This window comes from Prionailurus bengalensis, chromosome A1 (genome assembly GCF_016509475.1).
Source record: "Prionailurus bengalensis isolate Pbe53 chromosome A1, Fcat_Pben_1.1_paternal_pri, whole genome shotgun sequence".
Lineage (NCBI taxonomy): Eukaryota > Metazoa > Chordata > Mammalia > Carnivora > Felidae > Prionailurus > Prionailurus bengalensis.
This window is the reverse complement of record NC_057343.1, coordinates 36,659,307-36,672,574: the sequence shown is the minus strand read 5'-3', so window position 1 is coordinate 36,672,574 and position 13,268 is coordinate 36,659,307. Positions and strand designations below refer to the sequence as shown.

General features: G+C 32.9%; 1 protein-coding gene across 2 annotated transcripts in view; it reads right to left on the bottom strand.

The window, feature by feature from the left end:
* Nucleotides 1-13,268, bottom strand: part of TDRD3 (tudor domain containing 3) — a 162,908-nt gene that overhangs the window by 89,677 nt on the left and 59,963 nt on the right. The window contains exon 3 of one of the 2 annotated variants that reach the window (XM_043580167.1): nt 8,390-8,455. In XM_043580167.1, coding sequence (XP_043436102.1) covers nt 8,390-8,455 — 66 coding nt within the window. The remainder of the gene's footprint in view (nt 1-8,389; nt 8,456-13,268) is intronic. The other variant, XM_043580178.1, reaches the window with a different exon arrangement.

The following is a 13,268-nucleotide window of genomic DNA, read 5'->3' as shown; positions in this document are numbered from 1 at the left end:
CACAAATATATATCAAGCTATAATATAAGCCTCTAGGAAATTTCAAATATAGCTCTCAGTTCAAGTTCTCTGATCACAATATAACTAAATGAGAAATCAGTAACAAAAAGAAAGACAAGGACTCCTGGATGGCTCCATTGATAAAGCATCTAACTCTTGATTTTGGCTCAGGTCATGATTTCAGGGTTTGTATGATTCAGCCCTGCGTTGGGCTCCACGTTGACAGTGTGGAGTCTGCTTAGGATTCTCTCTCTCCTCTCTCTGCCCCTCCTCCCATCCCCTCTCAAAATAAATAAATAAACTTAAAGAAAAAAGGCAAATGATAATATTTTATGATTAAAACAGGCAAAGAATACATCTTAATATAAACTGAAAAATGTTTAGAACTGAATGATTATGAAAATAACACACATAAAACCTCTGGGATGTAGTTAAGGCAGTGAGGGGAGAAAAAATTAATAGCTTACATTAGAAAAGAGAGAAGAAAGTGAGCTAAACTAACAAGCTATGAAAAAGAACAACAGAATGAGCTCTACCAAGGTAGAAGAAGATAATAAAGAGAAACTAATGAAATAGCAAACAAAAATACAAGGTTAGCAAAAACTAATGAAACTACTACTTAGCAGGACTGATCAAGAAGCAGAGAGTAAAGATTCAAATCAATGATTTAAGAAAAAATAATAAAAACATCAATATACTTTCATTAGCAGTGAAAAAATAAAACTATGCATAGCAGCCTAAATGTGCATCAATTTGTGAATGAAAAGAAAAAAGTGGTCTATCCATACAATGGGATACTATTCAGCAATAAACAGGAACAAACTACTGACACATTAACCTCAAAAACATATTAAGTGAAAGAAGCCAGATACAAGAGAGTACGAGTGGTGTGATTCCACTCATGTGAAATGTCAACAAAAGGCAAATTTATAAAGAAAACAAAAAAATAGAGAGAGAGATAGTATTAAGAATATTAAGTACAAGGTAGCAGAATTTGAAGTCAGTGTACAATTATCAAAGAGAAAAAAAGTAATCTTTAAAAAAAAACACTTTATAGCAATAAAAATAAAATACTCCAGGAATAAAGCTTACAAATGATACAAGACCTGTATACTTTTAATAAATTATAAAACTATGGAAAAGCTAAGTAAGTGAAGAGATACATCTAGGAATGTGCTAGAGGCAGCTTGTCCCAGTTTACAAGAGCCTTTGATGCACATTTCTTCCCAATTCCGGCATCAATGGTTTCATGGTGTAGCTTATAACCAGCCATGATAGTAATATTTTTGCTACAAAAAGTAGCAAATGCTACAGATCAGGGCTTTTTTCTTCTCTTGACAGAGGCAACTTATAAACCCTTCACTGGTAACATAATACCATAAAGATGTCAACTGTCTTTAAAAGCTCATCTGCAAGGGCAGTTCAATTTCAATCAAAACCCCAACATACTTAAAGAAACTTGATCATTTGATTCTCAAGTTTATACGGGGGTAGGTGTGGGCAGGGAAAGAATAGCCTACGGGAGAATAACATATTTTAAAATCACAAGATTAGAAAAAAATTGATAATTTCAAGAGTCACAAATGATGCAGATTAATGGTATCTCCCATACCCTACTGAAGTTAAGATAAATCTGGCACAACCATTCTGAAAAATTATTTGGCATAATCTTATAAAGTCAAACATTTGCTTAGCTCTAGCACATAATAATTCAATCCCTGGTTATGTTCCCCAAAGAAACTCACATACATGCATCAGGAAAAATATATAAATTTGTTCCTAGAAGTAGTTCATCTATTATCAAAAGAAGAAAAGCACCTAAATATCCATCAGTAGAAGAATGAATAAGTAAACTGAGGTATATTTACACAGTTTATGTTACACAGAAAACAAATGAATAATAGCCATGTGCAACACGGACACCTACTAGAAATATAACACTGAATGATGAAAGCAGACAATATGTTATCATTTTATAAAGCCTAAAAACAAAACTACATATTGTTTAGGAATATTTTTAGAAGTCAAGTAAAACTGAACTCCATTTCTTGGTGTGGGAGGAAGGAAGCGCCAGGGCACATAAAGTAGGCAGGGTGGCACTTTAATGTTCTAGCTCCTATATCAGGCTGAGGCTTCACAGGTACTCACACCATTATTAAGCTTTAAAACATACATATTTGTACATATCAAATATTACCTTAAAATAGTTAAATAATGTACATGATATTCTGAAATTAAGACACTGCGTAGTCCACAGAAATGTCAGGAGAATGAAAGAACTAGGTCTGCCGCCTACCCAGCGGAAAAAACCACTCACAGTCAAACCACAGAACTGGTCTGGGGGCAGGGGTGTGTCGGTAAAAGAGTTCTGGGACGGGTGGGGGGGAGATGAGAAGCCTTAGTGTTGGTGGCATTTGCCAGTGACTGATTTCAAGTACCAACTAGATGTCACTGAACTCTAAACTGGGAAGACAAGCTGATAATCGGCGTTTAGGAGCTGTTAAGGAGCTGGACCCTGCACATTGCAAGCATCACCCTACATGCCTCGTCCCTTCAGTCTCACCCGCCCTGGACGCTTACCTCAGCACTTCTGCCGCTGTTACCCCAGAGACTCAGCCTTGCTGTAGCTTCTACTTCCGGCAGAGAGCATTTGCCACAGTTCCCGCTTAGTTGTGTGATTAGCCCAAGCCCAGGGCAGCTCACCTGACGAGTAGAGCTGAGAGGTACGTATGCATAGCATAGTTGCAAGGGAGGCTGGGGAAAAACTATTTCCAATTTTCTTCTTCTCCACCACCAAGACTCTAAAGATGGGAAATTCCTCCCCACCCCAACACAGGAAAAGAACTCAGGTTCTAGGAATCATAAACGTCCACTACACTTATCTTACCAGTCAAGATTTTGTCAAGCTCTATTTTTTACACTTTGTACAATAAAATAGGTTTTTAATTGTTCAAAAATTTCCAAATAGAAATAATACTGAATATACAGAAATAATACTGAATAATACTGAATATACACATGTATATACATATATACATGTATATATATATACATATACATGTGTGTGTGTTTGTGTGTATACACCCTACCCTAAGATTTTAAATATGTCCCCAAATGAGGATCTGCTCGCTATTACCTCATTGAAAATCACATCTAAGACCTAATAGTCTAGCAAGAAAAGCAACCTCTCCGCCTCACCAAGCTGAGACAGCGGCCTCTTCATCACGGGTACTTCTGACCTAGCATGTGTTTCACTACATTAACATGGAGGTTTTTTCATCTCTCATTAGGCTGTTTGTTCCAACAAGGCATGGGCTGTCCTGTTAATCTCTGCATCTCTTGAACTTATTAGCACAAACACAACATTCAAAACTCCTTGATAAATAAAGTATTTCCTTGTGTTTTTACAATAATTTACCTGCATATCTATAAAGTATGTTAGGATCACTGTGTATCTTAAATGAGAAAACTGAGAGCAGAGGGTAATGTACTCTGCCAGAGGTCACTCAGCTAGTAAGAGGCAGAATTAGAATTCAAATGTGGATCTGTCTTACACCAAAGTCTGTCATCTTTCTATTACATGTTCCAAAACTACAACATTTGTTACGTAGAGAAGCATATATAGGTATAAAGGGCAAAGGAAATGTTAATGCTTAAAAATGAATTCTGCTCAAATGGGGTCAAGAAAATTAGGAGATACGTGGCATCTGAGTGAGGATTTGAAGAATAAACAGCAGTTTGGCTGGCCAGTGAGGGAAAGACATTGTGTTTACATGGCAATATGAAGGTGCTGTAGCAACAAAAGACAGATTTTAAGAAAGTTCCAGTTACTGCATCTCTGCAGTAAAAAATCTTTTCTGTTTTCAGTGTTCTTCTGAAGACTACATAGATATTGGATGTAAATTACTTAACATAGTATCTGGGACAGAATAGATTTTCAGTAAAGAGGAGAAGCTGGAGAAAAAGAAGAGTTTGCTGAAAATCAGGGTTCTCCTAGACAGGACAGGAGCTTGCACCAAAAAAAAAAAGCCCAAAAAACAAGAGGAAAACAAGTCAAAAGCACTGGGGATGATGAAAAATAGCTTTGCGAAGGTAGTCCCTCATCCTTATCTCAAAATTTTCAAGTGATATTCACATACAGCAAGAGTGTAAATGTAAGAAATAATAATGATAATGAGCAAAAAACAAAAAAAAAAACCCTTTCTGAATCATAAATATGGTGATATTTACTAGAAGATCTAAAAGTTTCTACCTCTTAGAAATTTTAAAAACAGGATATTATAAAAGCCTGTTAAGTGAGAAATAGACATACTCTTGAATAGGTTTTCCCAAACTTGAGATCCCCTGCAAAAAGCATCAATTTATACATCAAAGTACAGCACAGAACATGATTTCTCTTACATTCAGAGCAATTACAGCAAATGAAACATGAGGAAAACATTGCAGGACTCCCAGTCCAAAGTAACCCTTCTACTAGTGTATCATTTCCCTATTTCCACACGTCTATCCTTCACCTGGTTAGCTTTTTGTTCTCTGGGAGAATTAGGGGAAAAAAAAAGTAAAGTGAACAGAGTATGTGGCTAATATATATTGTTTTATGCAGTCGTTTTTAAACTCCACAGTTCTATTAATAATTGCCAATGAGCACTTGTATTTATTTTATTTATTTACTAAGCTTTATTGCATAGTAAAATCAATGTTTCAGACTAATCCACTGTTCTGAAAAATAAACGTGTATGCTTAATTTTAATAACTCATTAGAAGGAACACTGACAAACTGTATTATTAGCACAGAATAAATTAACATACATAAAACATGATACAATTTTATTTAAATTAAAACTTAAAAACTTTTTTCAATTATTTTTCTTTTTAAAAACATCTAATTTTCTAGGCTGCTGGTAAGAGGGCATTCACTTTGAATTTTAAGGCAGTGAAGCCATCTTGTGGTTGATGTTGGTATTCCTGAAGCTTTGAGACAGTCCATCCATTTGTAAAATCAGGTCTTTACCCACAGTTTCATGTTTAAAAAGGCATGTACAACCAGTCGTTTCTAAAACTTAGAAGAAAAAAATAAACGCAGACCTGAAAGCCTTTCCTTTTTAGGGTTCCACAATAATGCATAAAGTCATCACATAGCTGGACTGGTAACAAAGCATTTTTACATTAACCTATATTTTATAATTCTATTTATATACTTTGGTTCAGAGGTGTAAACTATGAAAATGATTACTGTAAAACATTAAGCTTAAAAAATATTAAAAATATTAAACAGTTTTATAGAAAGAATGGTTTTACTTTTTTTTTTTTTTTTTTTACTTTGTTCCATGATTTTTAGACTATAAGCCACTAGGTTCAAGACTTTATATCTAAGAAATGCAAAGCCTACCGTGAACCACTCAGTAAAGAAGTTGCAAAAGATGGTTTCCCCGCCACAGTTCCCTCCACTCTCACAATCCTTATGGCCAAAAGCTCAAACATAAACTGTTTATGGGAAGTTAAGCATATGCTTATAACTATGCAAATAGATGATCTATTTGGATGATCACTGGACAACCCAGCTCTTGTATTCATTCATTCCTTTTTTAATATAAAAGATAACTAAAAAATAGTATTATAACAAAATCTAACATGTCCAAAAAACAGATTATTTATTGAAATACTCTGCTTACTATTGCCTATCTTATGCACAGATTAAAATAATTTATTTTGAATCTTTTTAAAATTTATTTTAAACACGAACTATGACAAACATAATTTAGTGACTGGAGCCATATCTTTATAAGGATTCAGTCATCATTAACACGATAAAATGCTGGTTAATAAAGCATTTCAATAAAGGCACAAATAAAGTAGCTTATACTGAGTTAGTACTATCTTTGGAAAAAGCACAAATAATTCATGTCAAAAAAAAATTCCTTAAACATTTACTTAGCCTAAAAATAGTTATATATTTATACAACATATGGAGTTTTGAACAAAAGGCAAATAAAATGAGCAATTCCCTGTGGGTCAGCTTCTAAAATTTCTATTAAAATTATTTTTCAAAACACCTTCACATATTAATACAGGTACTATGAAGAGTTATTTTTAGTGCTAAAAATAGGTAATTAAAGGAAAAAATATAACCAAAGGACAGAAAGGGATATCCAACACAATTCCTGTTTCATGTGTAAAGGGTTTATTTTAAATCTTCTCATTTTATGCATAACCTAAAGTCACATTAGTATTAAGAATATTTTAAAAGATAAAATTTGGTACAGAAAATTCTACATTTAAAGATTTTAAGGTGTTTTTCATTGTTGTTAGCTGCATTCAAAAGAAATCCTAAAGAGATCACTGGGCAAAAACTCTTTGAAGCAAGGATGCTCTGTCTGAGAACAAGCTTATAGCAGAGATGGGCTCTCAGAATCCCTGAAGACACATCAAGAACATGGAAAACAATAACCTAGAAAGCTCTGAAATTTTCTTAAATAAACTAATGTAAGGTATGCACAGACTGCTTTCATGTTCGTTACTTTTCTGGTAAAGAACTGTTACACTCATCAGACCTACCTAAGATTGCTGCCTAATCTGGGGTTCTATAATCCAGAAGCTTGCTAAATATGCTTCCCAGACCAGCAGAATCGATATCCTATGGAAACTTGTCCAAAATACAAATTCTCATTGAACTATCCCAGTTCAATGGAATCAGAAAGTGGGGGGGGGGGGGGGGGGGACGGGGAGGGGTTGGCAATCTATGTTTTATGCAGGCCTCACCGTGATTCTGGTGTACACTGAAGTCTGAGAACTACTACAACCAAAAAGAAGAGATGTACAGAAACCAGAGAGAACTCTGAGAACAATGAAGTTCAATGAAAAGTTTGTGACAGAGTAACAGAGGAATCAAGATAAACTAGCTTTAGCAAAAATAAACCTGTGGCAATGACATTTACAAGTCCTCTATATGAAGAATTACTCCCAAGAGAAGGTAAGCAGATGTTCTCCACTTCCAAGGGAAGATAAAGAAGACATGAACTTTAAGTTGTAGCATAAGAACTTTAGATCAAAATATAATTAAAGTCTGCTGACACAGGGTGTTGTTAAACATTAAAATGAATCGCTGAGGAGTTTATAGAACTTCTTCTCTGAGTATTTGTGTCAAAAAACTAGATAAGATTCTGAGGAAACTGAGTGGCTCAGTTGGCTGCGCATCCGACTTCAACTCAGGTCACGATCTCATGGTTCGTGCGTTCAAGCCCCATGTCAGGCTCTGAGTTGTCAGTGCAGGTTTGGATTCAGTGACTCCTGCTCTCAGTCTCTGTCCCTCCCCCACCTGCTCACTCTCTGTCTCTCTCAAAAATAAACAAACATTAAGAACAAAATTTAGAAAAACTAGGTAAGATTAGAAACTCTTATGGTTCTTTCCACCTAAACGATGACCATTATTTACATAAATGGATTAATCTTTAGAAAATGTGAGAAACATGAGAGAAGTTGTTACATCATAGATCTTTTACAATTATCTAAAATTTAAAACATCTGATAACTATATGAAATATCTAAATGTTAAAATTATAAGACTATTTATTCAAAGTCTAAACATAAACACTGAAAGTATTTATTTAAATTATAGATAATGATGTTCTTTAAAAGTTCAAAAAGTGACCAACAGCACATAAAATTCTTGGCTGACGCAATTTACATGTATTTTCAAATAAAAAGAAGAAATTGAATATAAATAAATAAGTAAAAGACTGAGTAGCTGGTACCTAAAAACTGTATCCCGGATTTTAAAAAGATCACTGAAAAAATTCATAACATGAATATATATATATATATGTATATATATATATATTCTAAGATATCTAATTATATGCTATATAACTTATATTATATTATATTACATTATATTATATTATATTATATATATTATGCATTTATATATATATATGTGTGTGTGTGTGTGTGTGGTGCAAAATGACAGCAATAACCAAATGCATAGCTTTGACAAACTGCTTCTGATATCCCCTCGCAATCTTATAATTTTATATAAATAAATGCATTAAATAAATATGGAAATAGGTAACTAAAATTAAAAGGTACAAAAGGATCCTTGTCCTGAACTCCAGCAATATCTGGTAGTCTCACATGTAAGTGTGCCATAATTATAATTCCTGAAACAGAAGTTTTGTTTTAAACGTTGAAAAAGTCACCAAAAGTTTAAAAGTTCAAGTCAATTGATTTCCATTTGTATAGAAAGTTACTATGAGGATGACTCTATAATCTATTCACTTCTAAAATATTTTGCAGTTGCAGTCTTTACTGACAAAAAATAATTGCAATAATTTAGTAAATGTTCATATTTATTGTAGTTAGCATAACTTAGGAAGTTAACATTTTTCTTTACCTTTTCTACCTTTCCACCATTGATGTCACTGGGGAGGAATTTCTTGCCAATTGTTCTTAAGTCTGTCTAAAATAAAAATATTATTATTAAAATATAATTGTAGAGAAAAGTAAATCTAAATCTAATCTTACTCATAAACAAAGATGAAGTTACTTAAGGTTTATAGAATGAAATTTAAGTATCTTTTAGTTGATTATGAGATCTAGACATATAATCAATCTTTTCAAATAACATAGTCCCATACATATGTTGTTTAAAGTACACTGCTAAGTTGACTAGTAATGTTTAAGGACTTAATTCTGGTCATATTCCTTTTGATAACTTTTTAACTTACTAAATTTTCTCTCTTAAAACCTAACACTTGCTTTTATGTAAACTGTAGTCTTACTAAAAAACTTAATGCCCAAGCCCAAACCAAATGACTACTTTTAAATACACAAACAGAATATATTCTTGATAACCGAACCCTATGTGACCTTGCTATGCAGAGCCACGAAAACACATTATTCTACAAGCTGTGATACCCAAAACAAAGCTACATAACATACAAATATCCTAGGGAACAACACAACTGCAACAGCAAGAACAGTAAGATATTACTGTAGTAAAAGTATATTTCATTTGCTTAAATAAATTATAGAAATCTAAATTAGTGAAGAAATGACTAACTCTATGAAAGTGCAGAAGTACATATTTCTCAGCAAACCAAAGCAAAACATCGAAAGGAAAACATAAGGACTGACATAAACAAAGTTATAGCATTTCTGATATAAAAACAAAACTTCAACTGTACAATTTACATAAAAAGCAGAACCGCAAAGGATACTGTCTTCTTTAGGAAGTGCAAACTAAAGGAACGGTAAGAAGTTTGCTCAGAGGAAAACTGTCAATACTCATGAAGGAGGCCTAATTATTTAAGCTAAGAAATTATCTTGGTGACTGGGAGTGTGAGGTTAGATTGCTAACCAAATTTATATTGTTTTGCTATTCCTTAAAATATAATAACAGTAGCTCGTCATCTCCTTAAGAGCAAAATAAAAGAAAACAGTGCATTTAACCACATAAATTGTTAAGGCAAAAATTCATGTTAGACTCAAGGGGAAAACACTAGATGATTAAAATTACTGTAATATAAAATGAATACATAGAAGTAGGATAGTCTCCTTTGACCACCTACAATAATAGAACATCCTCTTATTTGAAATATCAGCATGTGATCAGCTTAAGAAACGAGCATAAAATTACACAATCGCCCAGTCTTTTACCACCATAATTCATATTTTATTTCTCAATGTAATTCAAGGGTTACTCCCAAGCTACAAACTCACCAAATGGAACTGCCAGGCAAACTAAGCCCCAAATCAAAACACTTGTGAAACAATGCATCAGCTTTATCACGTTTGTAGCCTCTAACCAATAATGGAGTGAAAAAATTATAAAGCATATCTCGAGTTGCAAGCTTTTTCATCTTGAAAATACTGAGTAACAGATGGGCAAAAACTATTTATATTAGCCTTCCCTATGTTAGGATTGTTTTGAAGATTAAATATCAATATACGCAAAGCACTTAGTCAATAAACTGCAAAGAGTAAGCACTTAATGAATATTAGCTATCATATTAATTTTAGTGAATATAAGACATGTACGTTTTGCTATCATCTGAATATGAATAATCATCAAGCCAGTAATACAACTAACAGTTCATAAAAATATAGGCATTATTTTGAAGTCATTCAAAGGCTAAAATATTTAAATATGTATAAGAAACAGAATATATACAAATTTTATGATACATCATGGTCCCTCATTTCTGGCTTTTAGCAGTAATTACGAAATGTAACATAAACTAAAATGAGAAGTAGAAATAAGCATGACACTAAAATCCTAAACTTTGATTCATTACAAACTGTAATTAACTAATAGGACTGTGGACACTGTCACAAATTCAGGTAATTTACTTTTTTATGAAATGGAAAAAATATCATGAATCCTACCTCACAAAGTTGTTATCAGGCTAAAAGGAGACAATATATTCAAAGTTTGCCCAACTTTTAAAGTGCTGTGCCCACATAATGAATATTATTTCATTATTCTTTTAGCAAAATGAAAATGACCTACCAAATCTTTAAGCATCCTAAAATCAAAGTCAATTTATAAATACTGCAAAGGCAATTTTCTGATTCAGATGCCATTATATCAGGATCAGTAGGACAAGTGGGTCCAAAAATTCATTGATATTGTACATAAAAATTTATGCAGGAGAAATATTTAGCCTATAAATAGACATGCATGTGTGCACACATACAAAAGATTCTTGACTATTTATTGAGTGAGTTCAATGGAATATCTATCTGGCAAATCATTTTATATTGTACAGAATCTTAAAAGAAATTTTTAAAAATCTATTTTAAAATTTTTACCAATACATAGTATTCAGTAATTTAAGACTGAGCTATCACTTAATTTACTTCTGAATAATTCAGGTATTTGATCCCCAAACTGCATGTTGGATTTCAATGTCATTTCTTAATATTCCTACTCCCCATTCGGTAGAGTAAAAACTTAAGAGTCTTCCTTTTCAACATAAAAATCTATACAGAAATGAGTTATGTAGCTGCTCTTTTTAGAAGGGCCTACTTTCACAAGGTTGGCCCTAGGCTGACATCTGGGAACTATGTACTTGAACCATCTCCTAACTGAAAATGTGGTTCACTGCCTAGACTATATATATTTGTATAAACAATGTGATTTATGGTGAATAGCTGCTTTTTGGAAGGAGGAGTCTAGAATTGTTTCATTTAGGCACAGAGTACTTTCGTAAGCAGTCCAATCAATGCCTTGGGTGCTGGTCTCCAGTGGACTTCCCTGAGCAGAAACACTGCCCAGTTGTCCTTGCTTTGCAAAAGTTAACATTATGCCACTTTGCTGTCACAAAAGACCTACGTGAGTTTTCACTAACTGAAAGAAATTTGAAGATTTTCATTTTACAGAAAAAGGAGAAAAACAAAAATAGGGTTCAGTGTTTGTTTTATAGTAAGCCTTCATAGAAACAGAACACACCGCAAACAGTGAGAGGGCCACAGCTAAGCTCCTTCCCCAGGAACCACACTCAGCATCTCAGCATCAAGCCACAGTAGGTTTGAACTGTGTTGTATGCATGTGTGTTTTATCTTGATTTATTTTGTGCATCCTTTAGCAAGATATGCCCTATGGTGTCAGAAAAGCCTAAGAGAGGTTACTTTTTAGGTCTGGGAACGCTCTAAAATCTTTCCACATAAATTAATGGTAATTGCTTCTTCACTTTACACCATTTTGGCTTATAATATTTTCATAGGAATGCTCTACTTTTGGATAGCAGGGAAAACCTGCACATATATTACTGCATTTTCACTGCTGGACAAAGGAACAAGCTCAGTGTGCCCCCACACAGGAGAAGGGGGACATAAGAAAGCTGATGCATGGATTATTCTCCCAATATGTAATAAGTTATATGTAATAAGAATCAATAATACAAGCCTTTTTCAACTACTGATCACTCAAAAGATGAAAAAATTCAATAGAAATGCCTGATTTTATTTAAAGATGATAAGTAAGGTTCAAAGTAGATTATCTGTCTGGTGTAGACCTCATCCTAATTAAAAGTATTTGTTTTTCCTATTATGTGGCATGATAGCTTAGGCTGGAATTTAACCATATATTTCAGAGAAAATTATAAAAAAATTAATTCATAAAATAATGGTTATCATTACCTCTTATGTGCATAGGACAAATACTTCATCTTGATTTATTTTAAAGTTTTACAACTGAACCTGGGTGACTCAGTCGGTTAAATGTCGGACTCTTGATCTCTTGAGGTCATGACCTCAGAGCTCATGAGATACCTCCATGTGGGAGCCTCCTTGGGATTCTCTCTCTCCCACTCTCTCTGCCCCTCTCCCACTCATGCTCACGTGTCTGTGGGCTCGCTCTCTCTCAAAATATATAAATAAGCTTTTAAAAAATAATAAAGCTTCACACCCAATTATAGATAGCTCATTGCTATTTATCTAAATATATAAGAAAAATAAGAAAAGCAGAGATTGTCACGAAATCTCTTCCTCATCATCTTTAGAAATTTTTTTCAATGAATAGAGGTCTTTCACTATTTTTTAACAGTAGAATTCACTTATTAGGGTACAGGTCAAAAAAAAGTGTATAGGGAATATTTCCCTTTGGAGTCATAGATAACATGCATAACTTCTAAAGCTTACTTTAAAAAATTTTATAGTCTATTATTAAAAACCTACATTCTCAGCTTAGAACAAAAAATGATCTTGTTAGTTTTATTGAATAAAATTTAAAGAAGCTGAAAAAAAATGACAGAATTGAAACACAAATTTTATCTGTTTAAGTCCATTTAATTATATATAAATTTAAGTAATTTGAAAAAAAAAAGTTATACACAGTTATACATTTATTTTATCTTAAATGTTCTTATCAGTTGCTACCATTTCTGCTTCATGTTATACCTCTTTTGCAGTGATATGATGGATTCATCAGGCAGTAATTCTCTTATAAATTTAGTTGACTATGTATCATAATGTATAATTTTAACTGAATAGATTAAATTATAATTTAATAGGTTGTTATTATAAAAGCAATATGAAAAAACTCTCACTGGGGTAACTACAAAACTGAAAAAAGAATATTCATTTAACTTACATCTAAATTTCAAATAATTTTTATAACTTCAAAAAAAATTCAAAAGCCAATCCCAATCATGAAAAAGATACAGCTATTACAGACAGGTGGAGGGAGAGAGATTGGAAAGAAATAAATATGCAACATTAACAGTAATTATAAATAGCCCTAATTTTCTTATTTTACTTTTGTATTCTAA